Source organism: Polyergus mexicanus, unplaced genomic scaffold, assembly GCF_030449975.1.
Source record: "Polyergus mexicanus isolate NDT 795.1 unplaced genomic scaffold, iyPolMexi1.0 SCAF_2, whole genome shotgun sequence".
NCBI classification, from domain to species: domain Eukaryota; kingdom Metazoa; phylum Arthropoda; class Insecta; order Hymenoptera; family Formicidae; genus Polyergus; species Polyergus mexicanus.
The window spans coordinates 1524946-1551535 of NW_027223322.1; the positions used below are offsets into that span (position 1 = coordinate 1524946).

At 36.8% G+C, this 26590-nt stretch overlaps 2 protein-coding genes across 4 annotated transcripts in view; one reads left to right on the forward strand and one right to left on the reverse strand.

The window, feature by feature from the left end:
• Positions 1-18413, reverse strand: part of Rhogap102a (Rho GTPase activating protein at 102A) — a 28015-nt gene extending 9602 nt beyond the window's left edge. The window contains exons 1-4 of the mRNA XM_070313530.1: positions 15857-18413; positions 10430-10586; positions 8324-8440; positions 2484-2671 (exon numbers count right to left, since the gene is read on the reverse strand). Coding sequence (XP_070169631.1) covers positions 2484-2671; positions 8324-8440; positions 10430-10586; positions 15857-17770 — 2376 coding nt within the window. The 5' untranslated portion in view covers positions 17771-18413. The remainder of the gene's footprint in view (positions 1-2483; positions 2672-8323; positions 8441-10429; positions 10587-15856) is intronic.
• LOC138943136 (uncharacterized) overlaps positions 1-26590 on the forward strand; it is a 91971-nt gene that overhangs the window by 52344 nt on the left and 13037 nt on the right. For 2 of the 3 annotated variants that reach the window (XR_011448412.1, XR_011448413.1), the window contains exons 7-11: positions 2498-2704; positions 6098-6391; positions 15818-17624; positions 22006-22283; positions 25647-25905. The gene's annotated coding sequence lies outside the window, so the exon portion shown is untranslated. The remainder of the gene's footprint in view (positions 1-2497; positions 2705-6097; positions 6392-15817; positions 17625-22005; positions 22284-25646; positions 25906-26590) is intronic. The other variant, XR_011448414.1, reaches the window with a different exon arrangement.

Consider the following 26590-nt stretch of genomic DNA (forward strand, 5'->3'; position numbering starts at 1 on the left):
AACGAGAGTATGTAATTCTGTTAATCTTTTAACTTCGCAAGATATATTGTTTGTGAAAACCCCTTCTTCTTTTTTAAATTTCTTGTAACTCGAAATTTATCAATGCCTCGACGTTTTCGCTATAAAAAAAATCATTTTTATTTGACTGATTTAATTAAGACTCGATTACAGAAGTGTCATAAATTTGAGTTATTAATTATTGAACTATTATTTCTGCCGTATCGCGAGTACTATAACAAGATGAAAGTTTGCATATCGTATATTGTGAAAATTTAATTAGGAAATTTTTATGAGACATGAATTCTTGAAACTGATGAAATTATTATCCAACGAATGAATAACGGAAATTTGAATTCGCTTAACTGTTGCCCTAGATGTTTGCTCGTGCATCGCCCACGAGCTTCTGCTTCCTGCAGAAGGGTTCAATAATGACAGGATCCATTCCGAGAACTATTTTGAATTGTTACTGCATATAACAACGTGTTGTGACGACTACTATTATATGATAAAGAATTTTAATTAATAGATATCGTATAATATCTATCAGTTTTGCGATAAGATAACGCATAATGGGAAACGATACGCATATTGGCATTTACGTTTCGGTTTTCACAAAAGAAATAGAAATTTTCTGCTCCATGATTTATATCGACATATTTAAAAGCCTATACTTTAATAAAGGGATTATAAATATCGCGAAGAGAAAAGAATCTCGAGAATAGCTATTCGGAGAGACATCGCGAGATCGTTATTTTATTATATAATGGTTCGAGTTATCGTAGGTTACGGTCGGGCTATAATTCTGTGCCGAAGCCAGACGTCGTAAGATATCGAGAATAATATCGCATCTTGTAGATCGGGAAGCGCGCCGATCGCACACCGGCCTTAAAATAACGATGAACGTTCGTTCTCGAGTTAAAAAAAAAAAAAAAAATGTTTTCTACTCAGGTGGCGACGCTTCTGAAACTAAAATATTCACTTCCGATTGGGAAGATCTGTCACATTCAAAAGAAGAAGGAAAATTTATAAAATGGAAACGCGGCGGGGGAACTATTTCTTCCTTAGACATCTTTGTAATAAGAATAAAAAATGGCAAAGGTAATATATATTCTTTGCTATACTTAGAGTATATAAACTTTTATACGAGCAGAAATTTAAGGATCTGCCTACGACTTTGCTGGAGATGTTAAAGTTAAAGAATTTTATGAAGCCACATGATGCTAGGATGATGGAAAAAGTCCCTTTTTCTCTCAGACAGTTCCTACTCTATTTTTAATACAAGTTTAAGATTAAATTTGTTAATCATTTATTGTTGTAAATTTCAAAGTTCTGAAGAATGATCGAGAGAGAGAGAGAGAGAGAGAGAGAGAGATCGAGTTTTCAAAGAAAAGTTTACCACAGAAACTATATCCGTTAAAATATTCAGATCGATTTTTCCTATTGCTCTTTCTAATCTGAATCAAAAAGAATTAAAACTACATACAACTGATGTACTTATACGATTTCTATGATTATTACAAGAGTTTAAGAGGAGGAAATTTTAGTCTCCACATATAAGCACATCCGTCTTGTGACATTAATTCCTCGCATCAGGTCTCTTCCTCTCCCCCGCTATATCGCGACTCTGACCGCGTCTTAGATGGGAGATAGAGATAAATGGCGTATTCGTGGTCATCGGTCAGACGTGTCCGTTGAAAAATAACCACTTGCAAACGCGACGTCTGGCAAAGTCGTCTCGCAAGTGGTCATCGATAAACCGCCTACCCCGACAGCAACAATGACGCAAAACGGGATGATGTCGTTAAGCGATATGACGTCGATGAGGGAGAGAGAGAGACGATCGTGATGTTTCGACATGCCCAACAGAGTTTTGGGCGTTGTTCAAGTGGATTTTTATTCCCACGCTAGTCTTCAATGTTACTACATCTATATAAGATTGAGAATCTGTCGTCTTGAATTTTTCTAAAGAGATATGATATAATACAAAGACGTGTTCTCCGCCCGGCTTGCGAGAGTCGTTTTCTAACTTGCGTTGTTTACTACAGGATCTAGAAATATTATATAAATTGCGTACTTTATCGTGTAGAGTACGAGTACCGTTTTAAGTTTCTATATTTGCTCGTCGTCCGCGGTCGCATCTTTAATAGTCGGTCAATCAGCTGCCAAGCTTTACCACTCGAAAGAAACTTTTGTACAGGTCAATGCCTTGTTCAGTACAAAATTACAAGGCCGGTACGCATCGCGTATCTTTTCCAATATCTCCATTCTTGATCAAGATTTTAATAAAACAGTTAAAAGACGAGGAAATAAAAGAGATTTAATTTAAAAAGTACAAAAGCACACGCGTAAAATGCATATAAATATGTGGAAAAAATTTGAGAAATTTAAACCGCGTAAAAATATGTGTAATATATCAATCGAACTAAGTATATTTTATTTATACAGTAATTTGAATATCATTCTCATCTCTGATCATTTCTTACCTCTTCTGTTTTAGCCGCGACGGTCGTCGGTGTTTCTATAAGGCTAGAGAAACTAGTTCGACTGCCGTGTCGGCTGCTCCTACTCAGGCAACCGACATCAGTCACTTCTCCAGCGGCGATTCTTGCGATCCTATCATTCTCTATGCACTGCGACAGAGGTATACCGAACACCAGACCACCAGCTACGTCTGCGAGCAAAAAACAAGATGAACACTTCAGAGGTTTGTACATATGCGACTTTTTCAAGAATTCCATTTGATCATGTGTAAAACCAACGATCACATATATATAAAAGCAACATTCTATTAAAAAATATAATACGTAATTTTTTTAAGATATTGATTATAATATTGTATAATATAGCATTATCTTAAATTTGTGTTTTTTCTGTGTTCGGATATTATTTGATGTTTCATTTTTTATATAAACTTAATATCCACTTTTATCGGAGTTTGAATATAATTATAAAAATGTTTTTTCTTTTCGTCGAGATAATATCGAAATAATAATATTTTTTTAAATACCACAGCACACTTTTTTTGACTAAAGATTTTAGTAATAATTATAATATAAATATAATTAAAACTTGCATCTTTATTATTATATTTATATATTTGATACACGTAAGATATATAATTAATGTTACTAAATTGGCTTATTATTAGCTTATTACAGTTTATTAGCTGTATATACTGTACGTACAATTTCGTCAGTAAATCTCTCTTTTCCGAGTAATTCATAATGTCCTTGATCGTTTGGCTAGCAAACGAGCATCGTGAGATCAACATCGATCTGATCTACGAGCCGTCAGCTGTGTTTTGTGGACACGACGAATTTGTGTGTGTCCGTGCGTATTTCGTGCATAAATAAGCTCGAGCACCGATGCGATCACGTCGCACCGTCCGCTAATTAGGCTCATTAATGTAAACGATATTCGTTAAATAATTTGATAACGATTTGCCGTATACATCGATTAATTAACGCGTTTCTGTAACCCGAATTGTTTAATGAAATGGCGAAAGAACTGATTAATTATAACGGAAAGTATCTTCAAACAAGATTAAGCAAGAGTAACTTTTCATTATACTAACAAAACAAAACTCTAAGACAGTGTTTAAGATAACATAATTAATTTAAAATAAATTTTAATTTCATCATTTCAACCACATAAAAGGATTCTGTTTCGTTGAAAATTACGTATTAATCGTATTTTCTTAATAATTTCAAATAAATTTTCAACGCGATTGCGAACAACAAATGCGATAATATTACAACTATATGATTATCCAGACTTTCTACATTAATAGCGCTAATTCGACGCGGCTTGAGATATTTTAGCGACTTGATTCTCGACACCCGAGACGGTAGATCTTCCGTAGAATTGACGTATTTAACGTGACACTAATTAACATCAACGTCTCATCCACCGCGTATTGCGCATCTTTTCAGATCGCGGCCAAAAACGTATTCCGTAAAGTTGCAATCCCTAAGACAGACGCGAGCTTCTTTTAGTCTGCCCACGTCCGCCACGCGATATGAAAGCCAGGTAATTCGAAGCACATTTGCCGCTACGTCGGCGCCGTCTTCGATTATAACGTCAAAAGTCGGAGGGAGAATTACACGCACGATTTCTTCAATTCACCCTCGCATAAAGGATTTTTTATCGACGAAACTATATTTTGTTTCGCTAAAGCACGCTTACCGCCATCGACTCGATACGTTATACGTGAAGTGCTTGCCGATAACGATTGTATCTTTCCAAGGTTTTAAATCATTTTGATAGCTGCACGGATTTCTATACAGGGTGGGGCATTTTCATTGAGACACGTAAATATCTAAAAAATAAAGCAAGATAGAAAGAAAATGTTTCAGACAAAAGTTGTTCGGTTCTAAGGGGATCATAAGATGGTGCCATTAGTTTGATCTCGGGTGGAGGCGCTTCGGAGATTTCAATGTCAATATTGTTTTTTTAAATGGAAACATCCCAATTTTTTTACATAAATCGATTCCTTGCAATATTCTGCATAAAAAAATTATAGAGTGCAATAATGTTATCTTAATCTTTTAAGCTCAAAAAATGAGAGACATCAATCGGTGTAAAAAAAATAAAACAAGATTGACATTGTAATCTGCGAAGCGCCTCTATCCAAGGTCAAACTAATGGCACTATCTTATGACCCCCTTAGAACCGAACAACTTTTATCTGAAACATTTCTTTCTATCTTGCATCATTTTTTAGATATTTACGTGTCTCAATATAAATGCCCCGTCCTGTATAAGTCTGCGGACAGTTGTCTGTAATCATTCCACGTGATATCTCAAATCTCCAATCGAATCTTGTATGGTGCGGATTCAATTTTTTTTTTTTTTTTTTTTTGGTGATACTGACCACGTGTATGTATATTCCGCTACGGTTTTTTATTTTTGCCTTTTATTACGATAGTAAACTTTTTTTCTCGCGAGTAATGATTTCGCGGAAATCACTTTTCGTTTCTCTCATCCAAGTTATGCGTGCGAAAAATTAACAAAATGTCTTTGTTTCGGCGATGTAATTTGTCATGAAGGAAAAATATTACGAAAAAACGTGGTCTGTGATGATAGATGGAAGGCGCTAAAGTTTCGACCATTTCTCCAAGAGCCAGCTGAAAACCGAGAAACAACAAACCGTGTCCCTATATCGATCCGATTATAGACCACGCACGATCTGGGCCATCCCGGCCATTTCTCTCTCTCTCTCTCTCTCTCTCTCTCTCTCTCTCTCTCTCTCTCTCCTTCTCCTCGAAACGTACCTTCTCGAAACGAGCGTGAAACACAAGCCACTTTACGCACTACAATGTGCGAAGAGAACGAGCCTCTTCTTGGAAGCGTCGAGAAACGATCAGCATCGATCGTCGAACACTTTGCCACCCCCGTATGTCGATCCGGTACGATGTCGGATACGTATTTAGACGCGCGGAGTGCGAGCGTACGGACATTGCGTGTATAAATATCCCCGGTGTATCTTGTTGCACGCACACGTTTAAGTAATTGACATTTCCTGATAGGTATATTTATACGTGGATGCAACTTTGTTTGGGCCTGTATATTTTGATCGCTAACATATTTTGAAAATGAAATTTATAGCATCAGAGTCACGTGTTATTCTACATTTAAGAAGGCCTGATTTGACAATAACTTTGTGTTTAATGCCTCTTCCGAGAATTGTTATTTGACACGATCGTCGAATAATTCGTTCGTCGATCTGTCGTGATCTAAAAGCTATTAACGCGTAATATATTAATAAATCTTTCTCTTTATGACTAAAAATATTAAAAATGAAATTTTATATTTAAAATGGGATAAGAATGCATTTTTCATTTCATTTTATGCCATAAATGAAATGTTTCTTATCATCTCGTTGTTTTTTTTTCTTTTTTCTTAATTTTCTTTATCTATCTCATATTCATTTTCTTTTTCATGTTAACTATATTAGTTTTTTGTGATAGAAAAAAAAAAAAAATTGTTTTCTCTGTATGTGTGTGTTTGTGTGCATTAATATCTTAATCGTATTTTTGTCAAAAAATGTTGTACACCAGGGGGGCAAATACATATCAGTTTCATTCTTACATATGTAGAAAACGATACAAGTTTGGAATGCAATTCATATCGCCGCTCCTGAGGGGAAACATTAAAGCGGTGCGTTAAAGGGAGTGAGCGACCTCGCGGGAAGATTCCCGATTGACGCCTGGTGTCCCTACGCATAGACGTATTCAGTGTGCACGCAGACCGCAAATAAACCTGATATATGCGGAAATATGTACCGCCACCGAGCACCCCGTGGCTAATTTTAACCGGCGAAATTGTGTCTCATACCAGCCTGGCCGACCGATGTTGCTCCGCACTCGCCTCTCGCAATCTCTTGCATACGGGTAAGTAGATGCATCTTTTACAGCAAAATTTTATCTCACGATCAGTTACTTCGATATCAAGCTAACCGATATAAGAGAGAGAGAGAGACAGAGAAAGAAAAAAATTTTTAATAACACCATAACAGTGGAACTGTATAAATAAATCATTCTTCAAGTTGATTTGTATCGCGACTCGTTTGAAATTAAATCATTTATAAGTTTCTTTATAAGAGCTAATCATTTATAAGAGCTTTGTGACTTTTCTTGAGGGTAAGTTGTATCGAATACTATTGTATATTGTACTGTTGAATACATTTGCATTTGCAATGATGCACTTTTAATTCGTAATATATTCGGAGAGAGATACACGTCATGAAGCTTTACACGGAAAACCTTATTTCCGATATCGTATGCACCTATCTGAGTTGATTTGCCACCCATATTGGATTCTTATTTGAAATGTCACGGACGATATGAGAGTGCAGTACAAACAATGCCGCGAGGATAATCGCCTACACAATGTATAATTAGAAATCTTCGAAATGAGAATGCGATGAACAGAGTGCATTTTCGGTTAACGTTCGCCGCGGAAAATTGCAGCTTGCTCGCGATTCCGCCGATATGAGAATGCTCGACAAGAAACAATTATCCTTGGTACGAGTCACAAAAGCGTTTCATCTGCATTTCTGCACGGAAATTGCAGTAACTGGGAATAGTATCAGCGTTCTGTTCTGTAGAGATATCTTTCTTACGGAAAATTTTCATACTCTCACAAATATTATTTTCTCGACATAATATAACGAAGCCAGGAGTTAATTACTTTTCATCTCTTCGCGTTTTACTTATTTTTATTATTTATATCATAATTTTAATTGAAATAAACTTCTGTTTATTTGACTAAAATTAGCGTTTAGTGCGAATATCTTTTTGATATAAGTGATTCGCTTGACTCAAACTTCTTGTGACCAAGCATGGAATTTGAAACGGCGAGACTAAGGAGAGACATGCGGATCGGCTAAAATAGATTGGAAATTTGTCCCAAGAACAATATTTATCTTCGTTGCGATAGATTAATGTCGCATACAAATGCGTAAGAATGTCGTAAACGTATCAAGTGATGGAGCACTCCGCCGAAGAACTTGGGTGAGTGTCTATTGCGTCTGTCTGAAAATAACTGAACCAGTTATTCTCCAAACAAATAATTGCGCCATAAATTATACGATCGTTAAATACGCGATTTTCTACATACACATTCAAATGCGCACTTTGTACTTAATTATCGGCACGATCAAACAAATTTCCACGCGTGATTCGTTGCTTTTGCACCACACAACTTCGATGAATTTAATATTTCATATTTCTATATAGAAAATTGAAGATCATAAAAGAATACGTATCGCTGAGACATCAAAAATATAAATTCAATTCAGATTCTCCGGAAAAAAAAAAGATGATATTTTATATAGAAGAGGAAAAAATCGATGCACATCGATTTATTTAATTGGAGATCTTTACAATTTGTTGAATCCGAAGTTATTTATTTTCGCAAGAGAAAGAAAAAAAATTTCAATTTTATAAACCTTTTGTTATTACAAGTTTCATTTGTTGCATAGCTTTTAGTGATTAAAAGAATTTCATCGACATAATTAGAGAAGCTCGTTGACCGGACATAACATTTCGTTGAACCTTCGCGTTTTTCTCTCGCATGACCTAACGACCGCAATTCCTTGTTATGTCATTCTGTAAATAAAGCGTATCGATATCGAGAACGGGACACATTTTATTTATTCGCGAAAAGGTTTTAATTGAAGAAGAATAAAAAGCGGCCGGCGATATAAATAGACATCATCGTTTATTCTCGAGATTACGGTTGTTTCTCTTCGTAGCAAAAGTATGCTGGCGATATAGCCGGGCCTGGTGATGCGATTAACCGATATTGCGCTTTGTGCTCACCCTTTTCCTTCTCGTCCTTCCCTTTATTGTCGAAGAAGCCCGTTGTTAGAGCCTTCCTCTTCAGCAAGTACGCCCGTCTCTTTGGCTTCGTGGTCACCGACCCACTGCTGAGTGTTTCTGAAAGGAAACGAGGAGAACGACCTGACAAATGTTTTCCGAGACTCGCTTAATGTAATACATTATGCAATCCACTTGTAAAATCAGAGCAGTATCTACTTCTGTCATGCCGGAAGAATTCCTATATATAAGGCATTTATTTTAAAATAAATCCGTGTAACCGTGTACAATTTCATCAATTTTTTATCTGGACAAAGGGAAAGTGATAAAAGGAGATTTTAAAATAAGATGATTGAACGAGAGAGAGATATGAGATATTTCTACATTTTTATATGTTCTCGTATGTGACAGGAATAATGTAACGTTCGTTAGTAAAATGTAATTCAAATAGGATCTCTCGCAAAAGTTCGTTTTGCGTTAGCTGACAGCGCGTACACTTTCATATTGTGATTAATTACGCTTCTGGTTTATTCTGACTATAAATCCGACTACTGCCCAAGTACATTTTACACGACTTTCCTCTTCATTGCGCCTTTGTGTGCTTCGGAATGGCGAACGCACGTTTTAAAATTTATTTTTTTTTCTTTTAAGATTATATATACGCTTGGGCTTGATAATAATTTACTATTTTGATTTAAATAATTCGCGTATAGAAAAGCTATTTTTGCCATAACATGGATGGAAAATACACTTTTCAAATAACAAAATTTAATGTTTGAAGATCTTCTTAAATTTAATTTCTTTTCTCTTTTTACAAATAATGGACCTGCATAAATTATATTTATCATATGTATGTATATGTATGTATAATTTATTATCATATTATTGTATTCTTTATAAAGGATTTCCGCGGCTAACAAATAATATTAAATCTCGAATTTGAAAAGTGAAGATATCACAAAGTTTCAATATCGATCAACGATGACTCAATGCATTTTGCACTTTCTTTTAGGAGAATGTACGCTATTTCTATTATTATTTAGTGTAATTATTTATAGTCATTCTATATTGTAGTATGTGCGATATCACTCTAATGATCGGAATTTTCGGCATTCAGACGAAAGAAGAGAGACATCACAAAATTCGAGTGGATGAAGGCGAGTTAACACTTGTGGTCATAAACACGTCAATCATCTAGAGTTGAAACGAGACAGCCAAACGGCGCCACGTCTATCGCGATAAATGCCGAAGTAATCTCTTAGATATACAATGAGATTCCGAGAGATTCTCTCTCTCCCCTATTATTATTCCTCGTAGGTACGAAAGTAGTCGGACGGTCGATTGAAAATCAAGTTTTTCGAAGAAGCGACAAAGATGCCTCATTTCTTCATATTCAGCATTGAATAACTAATGTAAATGCAGCACAAAATCAAGCTATCCTATTGAAAAACGACAAATTAATCGACATTTTCTGAAAATAATTATTCTCAGAAAGCATTTTAACTTACGATCAATAAAGAAATTCGTTCAATCTATATCAATAATCTTCGGATTTTTGCAAGGAAAATATTTATCCTTCGTATAAAAATATAAGAATACACTGAAGAGATCTTTATAACGCTGATAAAAGGCGGGAATTCGCTGAAAGAACGGATAATTCATATAAGGTACAGGGGCGTTGACGAGAAAGCACATGAGGATTCGATTCTGTACGGCGTACGAAAGCATCCAAGAAATTCATAACTTTCATCGGTGTTTGTTAAATAAAAGCCGGCGGGGGCCGTGCGCTTAAATACTCGTCGGAATTTCGTTGGGCATAGTTTCCTCTCTTTTCTTCGCCCCTTCGTAACACACTCCGCAGACTAATGTAGCGTGGCACGCAGACGGCTGTAATGGTATTACACGTGCTCGAAGGAATTCCCTTCAAAATTCGCGAGCGGAACGCGGATGTGGGGCGTGAGTGTGTTAAGAAGAGAAGAGATCGCGAGGATGTATTACTTGATAATAATTATAGATGGAAAAAATATAAAACGATACAGATATACGACAGATGGATCATTCTCCTCCCCCCCTTCCCCCCCCTCCCACCTTTTTTTTTAAACGACTCACCACTCGGCGGCCTGATGTGCACACCTAGATTGAGGGCTTGGAGCTTCGCTACGGCCACCTTGCAGAGGACCTTCCTCTCGATATCGGACAGCGTTCGCAGCGATGTATCCTGCAGGGTTACGCGCCGATTCCCCGTGCCTGCCCAGGTGCATTTCCCCTGCGACAGAAAAGAGATCGGGTAGGCGGTAGACGTCTCTCGATTATATCTTTCCGTCAATTTGAGAACTGCCGCGGATTCTTGTTTGACAGCAATCTCGAACGAATTTTCAACACGTGTAACCGTGACACGAGAAACGCCGCCGTGAGACGTACGCGAATCGATGAATATCAGAGATCTCGCAGAGAGTGGGGGATTTTCGAACGCGAAATTTAATTCCGTGATCTCGACAAGCTCCTCGTTATCATGCAACGATTCATTCAAATTAATCCTATCATGTAAATTGGCGGAATTAAAATTTATGGATTTATCTGCGAGATAAATTACACAACTTTCGATATTTGTACTGGAGTTTGTCTTACCGCGAATTGATCAATTTCGATTTTGACAGCGGATCGACAACTTCGGCGGATATAACACACACACACACGCATCAATATTATTTATTAATATTTACACGTTCGCAGACACGTGCCATAAAAATTTCATGATAATTCAACGATAGTTCCGAGTAATGTGCACTCGACAAGTAAATGGGACGAAATATAATATCGAGGAAATGCGAGATATAACGCGACGAGATACAATATGGAAGATCATAACTCATACACTTTTCTTCTACCTCGCACAGAGAGGATCAAGTTAATCTTGCAAAAGACATAATTGTGCCAATGTTTGCTCGTATTCGCGAATGGAGCGTGCAGTAAGATCGAGTCGAGCTTAAATCGCACACGAAAATTTAACGAATGGATTATATCTATTTTTAATTATATAATAATAATAATAATAATAATAATAATAATAATAATAATAATAATATCACAATTAATAATATCTCTTGTATTCTGAGGCAAAAATCAAGCAAAGAAATTAAGAGAGAATATAATTATATTTTTTTACGATATTTTGTTAAAATTTTCGAAAAAAAATATATTGTTAAATGTCAAACTTGTTTCAACAATCGTTAAAAATTTCAAGAAATAATCCTGTTACTTCTGCCGTTCAACCGCATGTGCGAAAGGCGTCAAGTTAGTTAATATCGCGTCCGCAGACAAAAAGCAATCAAAAAAATTATCAAAAATTTTAACGCAAAAAGCATGTGTCGGGGCAACAGCGTGTATATAGTCCAGCGTTATGGGCTTTTATGCAAAAGATGATGTAAGTAACTGAGAATGTGCGATATCATTCTTCCTGCCTCTTCAACTTACAAGTAAATATACATTCTTGTACGTTTTTCCGTAAATGTGTTGCACGCTCTTGTAATATTTTACAACGTCGAAGAGAGCCGCAGAGGAAAGACACGAATAATGATCATTGTTATTCATCGATGAAGAATTTTGTCGGTGCATCTTCTTTTCAAGATCTCGTGTCCCATGCATTAGAACATATAATTCAAGAAGAAATATGTGGCAACGAGACAAGCTTGAATAAGTGGCGGATTTAATTGTTTTATTGAGAATCTATCCTTTTTGTAGCATATCGAAGCGACGAGTAAGCATGGTTTCAAATCGAAAATGTTATATCCACAAAATATGATTTTAGAAAGGACGATTTTGTTCCCCATAATACCCCGTAATAGATTTGCATTTTAAAATACGCATTAAAACGAGATGAAATAACGAGCGATTTAATTAAGACGAATTAATGAAGAAATATTGATCTATCGCTAAATAAACACGAGTAATAAAAACAAGAAAATGTAATGAAATTGAAACAAGTTACTATTGTATATAGTATCTGGGTATCTAGCATTAATAATTTGTTTATTGCATCAAGTAATTGATGTCGTTATACATTGTATCTCATCGCAGTGTAACAAATAAAAATATGATACGGAGACACGGAGCAAAATGATATGATACAAAACAAGATAATGGGAGAAGAGCTACGACAGCGAAAATCGGCGATGCGCTTACATTACTTTTATCGGCATCAAAATGCATCTTCCATCTGTTTGGCTACTTTTTCTTTCGCTAACATCATCATAGTCAAGTGGAAATAACTGCAACGTACTTTATCGCAATTGGCGATAAGAACACTAGAAAGAATCGTGTGCGATACGTCTAGGTGGACAAAAAATGCACTTTCATTTTGTATGAAAATACGCGAATTTTACCATTTCTCCATATAACGACGCTTTAGATTTTTTGCTTTACATAAATATTAGAGGGAAATTGAAATGTTTTTTTCATTATGTAAAACTCTCGATCTATGTAGCATCTCATTCGCGTCGTTTAAATTTTCTGTAAAATTTTTATTATCATTATTTTATCGTAACTTCACATTATTGTAATTCTTTTTTTTTATTATTTCAAAATATTTGCACATTTTTCTGCGGCCTTTGATGCAAGAATGAAAATTAACAGGGTAATGCAAAAAGGGAAAGAACTGAAAAAGTTCGTGACTCGCTTGTTAATCGCCGGGAGTAAATTATTGCTCTTTGCTTGTTATATTATTATATATTCTGAAGGCTCACGACGAAGGGCCCCTTGCATAGGAAGGGATGCATGGGGATTGACGGAATAGAAGCATCCTCGGAACGAGAGGGAAGCTCGAAACATGCTATGCAAGATAAAGAGAGTATGTAATACATGAGCTTCGCATCACATGCAAATGCGGATGATCATGAGGAAACTAATTTTGGAAAGTGTTGATTTAGTTTCCGTCCATTGTCCCTTGATCGAGCTATTCTTCCTTCTCACTGTTTCCTTGTTCAATTGTGAAAACAGTGGAGATTATCCATTATAAAGTTTGTCATAAAGACGAAGAAGAATTTAATTTCATTAATGAAATTATATGCGTATAAGAGGAAATAACAAACAGGGTATTACGCTAATAAGCGCATCTCCTATAAATAATATTATTATTTGCTTACAAGAAAAGTGGTTTATTCAATTGAAGAACACGTTTGCATATATAGTTTTCGAGCTATAATTGATTGAAAAGAAAAGAAAAGTAATTGTGTTTCAACTTGCAAACAAATAATAAAACTCAATTTTTCAGCTTTATTTTGATGAAATTTTGACATCACACCAGACATAGTTTTATCAAAATATTTAATTTTAAAGCTTGGAAATGAATATTTTCAATTAAATTTTGGTGCAGATGTAATTTCAATTTTCAACAAGGAATAACGCGTCCTATTTTCTTTTTAAACATGCGTTCATGATCAAACAGTTTTAGAAAACGTAAATCATTTTTCTTTCATTGTATTTGAAAATATTTAACTATTAATTACGTCCAATCAAATATTTTCTTTTTAAGCAAAAAATTAATTCTCTAATTATAAATTAGTCATATATCTATACTGAAAGGCAGAAATTGACTAATACAATTAATTTTTTTCATGCCGGGAGAAAAGAAGAGTTTTCTTTTTCCTTTACCATCTCGCGACGGATTATTCGTCGAAATAATAGAGAAACACCACGTGAGAATAGCATGAATACGACGACGGCGGTGGTAGTAGACTTTGGCTTTAGCGTGTCGATATATATCCAAGTAGTAGTGTAGTGGAAGGGAAGAAAGGGGAGGGGAGGGGTTAAGTATAGTTTATACACACCGTCGCGTTGGCTGACTATTTCTGGCGGCGCCAGCGAAATTCCGAGGCCCTAAATTGGTTATCGCGCTTACCGCTTAACGAGAACGTCTGCCACAAGGTCGACCCCCTTTTTCTTCCCTCGCGTTTTCCCTTTTCGCATCCTTCGCATACTTAGACATCGAGAATAAGGAGGTGTTAAAGAAGAAAGGGAGAAACGTGAGTAGATCAGCAATAAGTGCAATTATCGAGTACCAGTGGAAACTCCTCTAACTGTGAATGAAAGTATTTTGCAAACTGTCTCTCCCTTAATTTAGAAGAAGTTAGAAAATAATTAAAATCAAATATACAATTTGAAAAAAAATTCTCTCTCTCAGAGAATATTAACGAGAAATGAATAAAAATAAGTTCCCTCTCGTGACAAAAGTTTCAAAGATGTAAATGCGTCATTTTTTTTTTTCAATTGAATTTGACATAAAGTTTACTCGAAAAAAGAAAAAGAATATAATTTGAGATATTTTAAAAATTATTGTCACAAATGTGAAAGCGCACATCGGAAAAATCGTTGTTGAATTTATGTGAAGAAGTTACAAAATAATGGTATAATTCGTAATCAAATTCATGTCGCAACGAAATATTCAATATTTTCTCAATGCCGTCAAATAATTTTTCTTATACGACAATTAAATATATACGAACATTTAAATTATGAATGGTAAAAAGGGACACACTATTTTGGAAACCCAGTATAAGGGCAAACGCAAAACAGAATATAAATGTTTCTATCAAGAATTTTCTTTCACGTTAAAAACTCTTGGGTGAATAAATGGCATGAATAATTTAAGTAGATTGCTTCAAAACTTATTTATACAAAACAGAAGATTATGATACTCGTATCGCGAACAAACAAAGAAAAGAAAATAGAAATGCGTGCGTGTATTATATATTTTTTATCATATTTATAAAGAATATTTAACATGTTTTGTAATATCTCTAAATAACTTGTTATTCCGGAATTAATTTGCAAGAATAACTTTGTCCAAAAATAGCGCAATCGCCAATTGCCAGTTTCGCCAAACACCCTTTATAATTCAGAATCTCTCTGCTCTTTCAGAGGATATTCCTGCCTCGCGTAACATGGAGATCAGCGCCAGAAGCTGCCATTACGAAAATGCGGGTCTATGCCAAATTCGTGATATCTACTGTTCCTTTTTATTGAGCTTTTTGCTAATTTCGCGGAGACGCCAAAGAATGCGTGACATATAGTTCGTTGGAAAATCCGTGACATGCATTTAATATAACTTCCAGGAGACGCATTTCATTTCTGTGCTCGCGACCGTCTCATCCTATCACAAACAGCGGGGGAATCTCCGCGCGAATACATTACCAATCAGCAAATCAAAACTATTATTCAAAATAATTAGAGGATATGATGTATTATTATTAATACAGATTATCTGATTTATAATAATTTTGATTTACGATCATTTTTTTTTTTCCAGATGATTTAAAGTATAAAATTTTTATAATTTTTTTACACAAAATGTAATCAGTTATTGAAAGTCGAATTACTATCGAAAGCTTTGAATATCTTACTTAAATTTTGAATGTGAAAAATGTAAAAATTTCGATTCTTTGTTTTTTTAAAATTTCTTAATTAATTTTAATTTCTCTAATACTGCAATTTATTTGTTAGTTCTTTCATCGAGCCTTGCACAAGTGGAAAAAGACTCACCTGTGGCGTCCACACGGACGGCTGATGCGACGCTCTCGACGTGCTCTTGCTCCTGGAACGCCAGATCTTCTTCGCCACCAGACGGCTGCCGTGATGCACGACGCTGCTCGAGGACTTGCTCTTCTGCATCGCGGTGCCACCTGCGGAATTGGCGGACGATGACGTAAGTGCCGGCGAACCCGGTGCCGAATGCGGCTTATCCTTATGCGCGTTGGAACCGTGCAGGAGATGGGACAGGAAGGATTGATGATGATGAGGATGTTTAACGGGGGTGTTGGTCTCCTCGGAGCCGAGGCCGGCGTCGATGCTGCTCCTGGAGCTGGCGTTTCTGCTCGCTGGTGGTGACGTCGTCGTGTCGGCATCCGATAAATTCTCGGACGGGATCTCGCCAGGACCGTAGAAGGACATCTCGCGATAATGCGCCGCCCAATTGTCCTCCGTCTGACAACCCTTGCTATTACCGTCGTCGTCGCCGGGCTTGGTAATCTCGCCCTTGGCCTTGATATTGCGTAGATTCCGATCGTAGTTCACCCGCTTGAATCGATCGGCCTTGTCAGCATCTATCGATTTTTTTCGCGCCATCCGCAAGTATCTCTTAATAGTATCGCTCACGGATGGCGACACGTCATCATTGTCGACGCTGCTGCGTCTCCGTCCGCTTAACTTGTGCGACGCCGTCTCCTTCTGCGAAGAAGACTCATCCTTTTCTTTCTCTAGCAGATACGCGTCGAGGACGTCTCGGGAAACCGGATCGGTTTGCACGCCATCGTCAAGAAAGCACCGATCTATGCTGGGTTCTTGGACGGCGATCAGAGGTGGTGGTGAGATTGGGTGATCTTCTCGCCTCGTGGGTGACCAAATGTCAAACTTATTGGTGGATGGTCTACTTTTCTTGTGGCCACACCATCGAGTGGACGGCGAGGTGTACGCACCGGTTGCTCGAGGTCCCCTGAAACCTCGAGTGCACCTCAGATCAAAGTAAAGCTTCTCAAGGAGCTTCCGATCCGTCAAGATATCGGAAATAACATGCTCCCGAGAGGACGACTTACTATAATAACGACTCAACGTTTCCATCAACGATTTATGAACGTAGTCGCTTTGATAGGACAACATAGACTCGGGAATCACGTTTGTCTCGATGGAAGAACTCTGGCGAGAAGCTTGATCGCGTTTAGCCTGAGCCACGATCATATTGAGATGTTGCTGTAGCTTATCTATCAAACTACGATAGTCGAAGTGCTCTTTTGTTTCCATCTGTTGCATTGTCCCCTGCGACTTGGCAGCCGCCCTTGTTGGGTTAGCTGCGTCGCCTTGCATGTTCAGGTACTTTTGTAGCATATCGGCCAGCTCTTTGGCCTCGGCATCATCCTGGGACGTCTTACGACGCGTCACCGGACTCGACGGTGTGCTTTCGCTGCCGTCGCCTGACGTCAGCAGCCACTCTCTTTTCACCTTGGCAAGATCAAACTTGCTAGACGTAGTCGCGTGAAGGACGAAGTTCTGCGGCGAACTCCTGACGTCGTCGGCCTCATCGGCCGAGCTGGCTTGGGTTCGACAGCTGCCGCCTTTGATTTGTCTACGACGTCGCTGAGCACGGAAGCCCAGAGTGCCCGGATACGAGGCTTTTCTCCAGAGCAGGAACCGCGGCTCCTTTTGGCACACCTCTTGAAAGTACTGCTCGATCTTCGGTATATCTTCTGGACGGTTGTGAGTACCATCTGGGATGAGACGCCGGCCGGCATCCGCCATATATCGCCATGTCTTTCTGGTGAGTAGCCATCTCTCTTTGACGGGCTTGCCGAAACGTTTGGTCCTGCGGTCCTTGGACGTAGACGGTGTATCGCGTATCGTGTTTGTGGTATCCGTGCTGTCGCGACGCGAGCGTCTCCTGCCCCCGCCGGGACGCTCCGCCATCGTCGCGTCCTTGTCTCGCCTCGCTACGCGAACCACCTTCGTAAAATTGCGTCAGACCGGTGTCGTGCACGACGAAAACGACTTGCGGACGGTCGTCCTTCACCGCGTGGAATTCACTGTACCATACCAGGTGACGTATTTGTTTTCTTACTCGCGACGACCTATCATCTCGCTTTTGAAGAATACATTCGTGGAACGAATATATTTCGAATGAACACCAAGGTACACAAACAAAAGTACACCAACTGCACTTTGATACTTTGCCACTCGCTGAAGAAAATACCGTGGATCGATGTCTTATTCCCTATTATACAATGTATCATCCAAGTAGCAACTTTCAGAGTCGATAGCGGCTGGCTCAAGAGTTTTAATAAATCGACCTTTTCTCTAAATAGAGCCTAAGAAGGCTCTTCGGGAGGACAAGAACCATTGTGTCTTGTTCGTTCTCTGGGAGATCTTACGAAAAACAATGCCGGCAGAGTACAACGACGACGACGACGACGACGATGACGACGACGTCCTGATCTCAAGATCGCGCGCGTTACAAGAACTCGCGCGAGAGCCGGCAAGGTGAAAGCTGCCTAAGGTACGCGACTACTGCTTCTCAGGGCGTCGCGACGCTCGTGGACGCTCCGTGTCTAAAAGCGTCTTCGCCCCTTCTCTCCACTTCCTCCTTCCCGCTCGCGTGCGGAAACGCGAGCGAGCAACCCGCGAATATAAGAGAGAAGGAGATGACGGCAACGACGACGATGGATCAGACTAAGGAAGAGGTATAGAAATTGCTGCGGTCTGGGATACCTGGGTCCGTCGCAGACTAACCGGAGGTGTAGCGTCGACGACGTCGGTGTCGTCACGCTTTGCCAAATACCAACGTTTTCTGGCGACCGTTTTCTGGCGTTTCCCGATGAAACGGTGTCGGCGAGTTTTGACGAGGTCGTGACGACATATCGTTTCTCGCAGCATGGCACGAGAATGACGATATCGTCTCAAATCGCGGAATGCGCAAGCAAAATAATTATCAGTCGCGAATCTTGTGAGGAAAAGAAGTAAAGGAAAGGTTTGTGCAAGAATTTCACTTGCCAGAAGGTGACTTCAAATTAAAATGTTAGATGCGTGATAATATATGTTAAAAGATCATTAGGAGATTATTTCTTCGAGTGATTTTGTAGATTTCATAAAATACTAGTAAATTAAAGACGTTAAAATATTACGTTTACATAATCATATTTACTAATTATTTTTTTAATTTGAACATTGACAGAAATTTTTAAATTAAATATTTATTAAAAATGAGATAATCGATCTTCTAATTATTTGCAGCAATAATCACTTTATATCGGCATTATTGGAATGCGTGTTTAAGATTTGAATGTGATTCGTAAAATAAAATCTTTAATTACATAAGGGTGATAATGCATGAGGGATACTTATATCTTTTCTTTTATTTTTTTTCTACAATTCAACACATGAATTCATAATGAACGGCCATAAAGCCGCAATCTTAATTTTACTGCTCTAATAATGCAATAATGTATCGATTGTGAGAAACGGCTTTAAGTCTTCAATAATATCATGACATTTTGTAACAAAAGTGGAACATAAAAATAGATTCTACTGTTACACATCATGTTGAAATCTTTGACATTAGATGTTCTAAATTTTCTATAATGCTAAAAGAGATTGACAAATCTGCAACTTTGTTATTATTAATCATCGAAAAACTCTTAATGTGCAAATTATTTGTAGGTCTGTGTGACCTACAAATGAAATTTTTATTGCAAATTTCTCTCTTTTTTCCTCATATCAACTAAAGCATAAATGGCAAACTCAGGAGATTAGCAAAAGTCAATATCTCTTTTTCGCTGATTGTCGCGGCAACGACGTCTTTGATTCTCTACCAGTTAGTGTGTGCGAAGACCACCCACTAATCGAGAGACGCGTTAAACGCGAACTTTGTTAATATTTACAAACGTAGGATTAGAATTAAACTCCTATATATTACAGGGCGCCACGTGGACGGAGCAACTGTCGGAAAATAAGATTCGTAACAAGACGTAATAAAAACTAAATAAAGATTTCCGTGCCGTAAGATACGATAAAATATTACATTTAGTAACGCACGAGGAAAACAATATGAAAAAAGACTTAAACAAGTTTCGAGACAATGATGAAACGATATTTATCGATTAATCTCAAAGGAGAATTTTGCTTCTTAACAGAATTGTGATTCGCACTTGATCATTCTAAGATATGACATATTGAAATTTGTGAATAATGACAAATGTTCTCTAAATTTTTATTAAAAAATAATTTTTTTCTATATTTTTTATACCTCGACACTGCATGTGTCTATTCTCTGCTATTATTGGAACATATGTATAATAGCAACATTCTAATGATCGATAAATTCAATTTTGTATTAATTAATTATTAATATAATTATTTAAATGGCACGAGCCTCGGCTCGAATCCTTTGATGAAATCTCATGATGCGATACATCAAGTGCCCTTATACACGGACTTTATATTAATTGGATTATCGCGACATAGCGGAAGATTGCGTATCGAATGGATTAGTTCTAGTTTCATACAAAATTGTTCTCGTTTGTTTATATGTGCGAATGCGAGCGTGAAGCAAATAACATTATAATCTCCGGGATCATTCCGCTAAAGCCCATTAAGCTCGCCTAATCCGAAAGTTACAGCTTGAAACAAACGTACGGAATTACCTAACATCTCACACGCGCGGCAAAATCCTTTCTTATACCCTGTGCGTGATGACGTAGGACCATAAAGCTCGCGATAGGGTATCGCCCGGAGGATATATTTTTCGCCAGCGACTATTTCGGGGCTCGTTCTACGGATCGGACCACACCACACCACACGTGTTGTGCCGATATGGTACAATCGTAAATCAAAAGTAAGGTAATCGAGACCTGCTGGAGACCATTGGATTCTCAATTTCTTCTCGTTCGGAAATTCGGATTTTGATTTATCGCATGGATATATTTCTACCGCGTAGCCGCAAGGTAGATGTAAGGAATTATAAATGTAAATGTCATCGCGCGTGCGAAAAGTGTGACACAACGTTTTCTTTTGACTGACTGATTTGAGAAAAGCGCCATAGGTATATTTGTTTAGAAGGGAAATCGCTGTTTACTTTTATCTCCTCTAAAATATATTTCGCATTTCGATTGTTTATCGTTGTTTGTGCGGAATTTTTGCAGTTAACGGCCAGAAAGAATTTGTGCAAGCGAACGAATTTCTTTCTTTTGAAATTGCACAAATCCCCCAGAGTTTTGTATGTAGTTATATAATAACACGAACAAGCTCCACGGATATCTGCGACTAATGAGATCATTATTTTTGAAAAATATTTACTCTCCGCGACCCGCGTATTTGCTAACATCCAGTGAGTCAACAATGTGAAAATGAAAATCTTTTTGATTTTTCATTAATTTGCGATAACACGTATATATTTTTGGAATCGTCATAAAAAATTTCATAAGAGTCGTATAAATATATTTAGAACCGTAAAAAAAAACAACATATATGTGCGAAGTTAAGAATTTAAAAGTATTTATGTTTCTCCTGAAAAAAATTGACGTTTATTTTTGTAAAATTATAATGCAGATTCAAACGAGATTCTTTAAGAACTATCTTTTTCAAATTCACACGTATTTCGCGGTGTATTTTTCATTAAAATGGTAATAATTCTATATTTTCCATTTAATTGATATTATAAATTAAATACGGGAGAAATTTGCACAGAACTCTCCTGCTCTCTTTATAATGCGTGGCGAGAAAGTTACGGAATGTAGAATTAGTCTGACCTCTCTTCGCGGTATCTTTGCGATTTATCGAACACGAGATAAGAAATTTCAACGCCTTCGAACGAATTCAGATAAGGTCCGCTAGCAGACACTTTGGCGTCTCGATGAGTAGTGTGCGCGAACACGAACTCTAAAGATAGAGCGACATACGTCGTTCCTTTACCCCGTTCTTCACTTTTTCCGCACAATTTTGCTCATTTTTCCCTCCTTCAGCTTTAGATTAATGCTTTTCAATATAATCCCGAGAGATTCGAAAGGTATCTAATAATCTAGGAATATAGTACACAATATATGAATATAAATGTATGTGTATAAGAAGAGGACATTTTTCTAGACGTCTTCAAGTTTTTTTTTTTTTTTTATTCCATTGAGAGATTTTTCATCATATGTTGGTCGATTCAGTTTGCAGGCCAGAATTTTAACAAGGACTTTACAGTCTGCTTCTTCAAGGACTTTTACGACCCACAAACGATTGCTTTACATCAGCGGCACATTACCGGTATACGATGGTATATGTTGGCTGACAATGGCCATCGTTTTTATCGATTGCGGAAAGCAAAACAGGTTTGCCGGAAATGATAAACGAGCTGTTAAACGAGCGATTGTGAACTACATCCGGTAACATAATGTTGAACTCCGATGCGAAAACCTTTCCCATCATCTATTATATTAAATGACAAGTAAGTAAAGCTTATGCAACGTTGACATATCGTACATGAATAATGTCAAAATATTGTAGTTTATGTTAGAAATTATTAATATCATAAAGTATAAGATGATACAAGGTGGCGTATTTAAAAAATACTACATATAATTTATAATGTCTCTGATTATGGTTATAATAATTTTTCTTTCTATAATTTATTAAGAAGGTTTGTGTAAATGTTTTATATAATATCTTTGCAAATCTCGTCATAATAAAATTATAGATTGTAGTTTCTTCAAGTTATTTATCAGAAAGAAACGTGTCATTTTTGAAGTTTGATGTAAAAAGATATATATTAAAAATACAACTTGTGATATATGTTTAATGATAGTAGAATATACGACTTGTTCCGATACCCTAACTTGTCCTGATACTCTTTATGGAATTGAGGATATTGGAATCCTTCGGTAACATAGAAGACGAGTTCCTTGAGATCTAACGACCAACTTGGCGAATTACTTTCCGGTATCTGAAACTCGATTTCGGGAGATTGCCCACAAGCGCGGAACGTTACGCGAAATACGCTGCAAGTTTATAGCTGACGCGGAAATCGAAATCTTCACTGGCTCGGGAAATCGATAATGTTCGATGTATAGATACAAGATATATCTATTTGTCGATAAATAAGCTGTACAGTTTTTCTTTTTTATGTAAATATTTTTTTATCAGATAAATAAACGAATTGCAATCTAGCAGACTATCTTGAAAATTACATAAAATTTATAAGTTTAGAATCTTATACACACACACACACACACACACATACACATCGTATATTTATATAAAATTTTAATTTAAAATTAGTTTTCGAAAACATAATAAACACATAGATAACTAACGCATCTCTCATATCTTTTACTTTTTCATTTCTTTAAATAAAATTCTCAATTAATTATAGAATTTCTTTATGAAATAACGAAATAATAGGCCAAATAATATTTTTTCTGGATTGATCAGAAATAACCACGTGACGTCATGATCAGAATAACGAAATGAAACGTTGAAACGAATCATCGATAAAACATCAGACATTTCCAACGCGGATTTGCTGAAAGGAAATCTCGATCCTCGAGTAATGTTGAATGTACGTCACAGAAAAACGTTAGGACAAAAAAATCAAATCCTCAGGTCAGTCGGAGTTAAATATCGCCACGGCTAGTCGCGTAATCTATACGTAATCCCCGACGACGAATTTAGCGTGGGTAAAAACGTGTTACAACGTCATCATATAGTTTTATCTCAACTGCAAACGAACGACATTAAATATTTGCTTAATAGCAGTTGCATCGATCAAAAATTCAATGCGAATGCATCTGTTTTATGTACAACTTTTATAATTTATTATGTACATTTATCATGTCAACATTATGTATCTCGCAGTTTTAATTTTATAATAGAATAGAGTTTATTATATTATTATATAAAATAATCGCACACAGATATTTCAAAAATCGTGCTTTGTTTTTGTCAAGGATATCGTGAAAAATTTAATCAGGATTGATCCTTGTCAATGATGCATTTTACAGGGATTAGCAAATAGATAGAAAAATATAATTAATGTTGGAAAATAAATAACATTCGATTGAATTTTCTATTTCGGTCTCGCCGGAAGGAGGACGAGTACGATCGGGCTTGCCGAGTTGTTTCAAGATGACAAATCGCCGCATCGTTTTCGGTATCTCTTAAGCAATTAAGTAATTATCATGAAATATTGTGACGGCTGTCGGTTTGAAAAATTTGACGTAACGATTCGTGTTTCTAGCGTGAAAGCGCGCTGATAAAGTGTGTATACGCAAAACTTAGCGCGCGATAATATTTATAGCAACGAAGAGAGAGAGAGAGAGAGAGTTAAAAAGAGTAAACGGCGGAGGAATAAATATACAAGTCGAGGCAAGAGACTCGGTTGCTGTTTGCTGCACACATTGAAGATGCGCTGGCCGTGCGATATGGCTATACAACATTTGGGGAATAACACCTTAAATCTGATCGTAAATCCGTAAGCGCTATAATTCACATGTATGTACACAAATGCTGCTATCACCAGAGCTAACAAATCACATATAAAACGAGTTGTATTGTTATCGTCCGCTCGGGTATAATTAATCAAGATTTAATCATAGAATATATAAGAATAATAATAATGAAATTTATCTGGTTTGAACGGTTAATAACAATAAGAAAAATGCGAGATGTCTGACGAAATTTATCGGCAATGTATGCTGGAGAATATTATGAAAAATGTAAGCAGCATTCGTCCTACTTTCACTCTCTCAAAGATTCGTTACGCATAATAATCGTTAGATGAATGCAATTTTAACGATGATGAATTAAATAGTATTTTTTTTTTTAGCAAAAATTTTTATATACTAATAAGCGATACTGCGATTATACATATTTATTCCATGGCTATATCTCTCGGTATGGATAATGTCAGTATCGTGCTAATCGGGGAAACGAGATGAAAACACAAAAAAATGGGGATGCGAAGGATCGAAAAAGAGGAAGAGTGAGAGAGGGTGAGGGTGACAAAGAATTACGGAAGGACATTGGTAGCGTAACAGCGCGAGAATAATCGCCCCAGCGGCGTCTTTTAATCCGTACCGCCATACGAATCTATTTTTCGCCGGACAATCGCGCCAGAAATATCGGATTGGCCTCTCTTCGCGATAATTCTGTTCTGGTGCTCACATGATCGCCACCACTTCGTGCCGCGTCGCGTACACCGTCGTCGGGTGAAATCCGGGAGAGTGTGTATCTCTCCTCTCTCGTTTCACATCTCGCCGTCAAGATTTTCACTATACGACCCATTTCTGACGGATAAAAGAGATAGTCGTCACGAGATTTTAAATATAAAAGTAAGAAACATTGAAGAGTAAAAGAAAATCTCTGTATTATTTTATACATTTTAAAAAATATTGAAAAAGAAAATTAAATTTTTTTTTTTTTTTTTTTTCAGAGAAAATCTCAAAAGATGATTCATAAAAAATTCATTAACGTGTTTGGCGAGAAAAATCGCCGAACGAAAATCGAAGCCGTTTGTGAGGGTTGATCGGGGGAAGGGGCGAGAGAGGAAAGGGCTCGTCAATTTTCTACGTAATAGACAATACGAGATAACGCATATTGTTAAAACGATTCGTAAAAAATTCATTAGCTAATTTGACGAGAAAAATCGCCGAACAAGAATCGGAACCGTTTGTGAGGGTTGATCGGAGGAGGAGGCGGGACGGGGAAGGGCTCGCCGATTCTTTACGAGATAACGCACATCGTTCGATCGCCGATCAGCGAGACTGGGTTAGGACTCGTCGTACGTATTATAAAATGCGCGAATTATTTTTAGATCGGCGCAAAAATATCGCAAGGTCGGCGCACGCTGTTGCCCGACGCGGGCGAGTCTGGCCGCCTCGAGGAGCTTTGTGCTTTCCCGAAGACGAAACACGAGATGCCGCCACCGCGTGGACAAACATCCCCGTTGACGTTACCACGAAGATTCACCGGGTGTCAATTCAGGGAAACCTGGAATATTCGCGGAAGTCTGACTTCTCGATTGACGATAGAACGGAGCTGCTGTTACCAAAGTCATTGATGATCATATGACAGTAAGCGCACCCAACAATTATATATTATACAATTATAAAATTATTTAGATATAACGTTTTTAATCGTCATAATAAAAATGTTATTAAATAGGAAGTTATAATAAACATATAAATTTACACATATATATAATATTAAAGATTGAAGTTTACAATTTTAATAATAATATTTTAGGATCCTTTTTTTAATATTCACTTTTAATTTAAGAAATATATCTTTTATTTTTTTAATATTTTATTTATCAATATATATATATATATATATGTAATTTTATAAGAAAAAAATTTATAATATTAATCAAAATTCTTTTTTGATATCTGCTTTATTTTAATATTATACACCCAATAATGATGATATTATATTATATACTTCAGATTGAGACACAAACACAATTAAATTATAAAATTTATTATATATATATACACTTAATTTATTTATCCATTACATATAATAATAAACAGTCTTTCGGAGTGATATGAGTCAATGAAACAAGTAACATGACATCGGCATTTGTACTTTCGTTGGCATCGATCGTAAAGCTCTATTTAATGCTTGCAACGAAATTAAATATTCATGTAATTTTAAAATAGTTTCTTTTATCGTAAAAAAATGGGGGGACACTAACGCTGCGAATGTTGCTTACAGCTTTAGATAAAAATATCGATAAAAATTTAAACAAGCGGATTT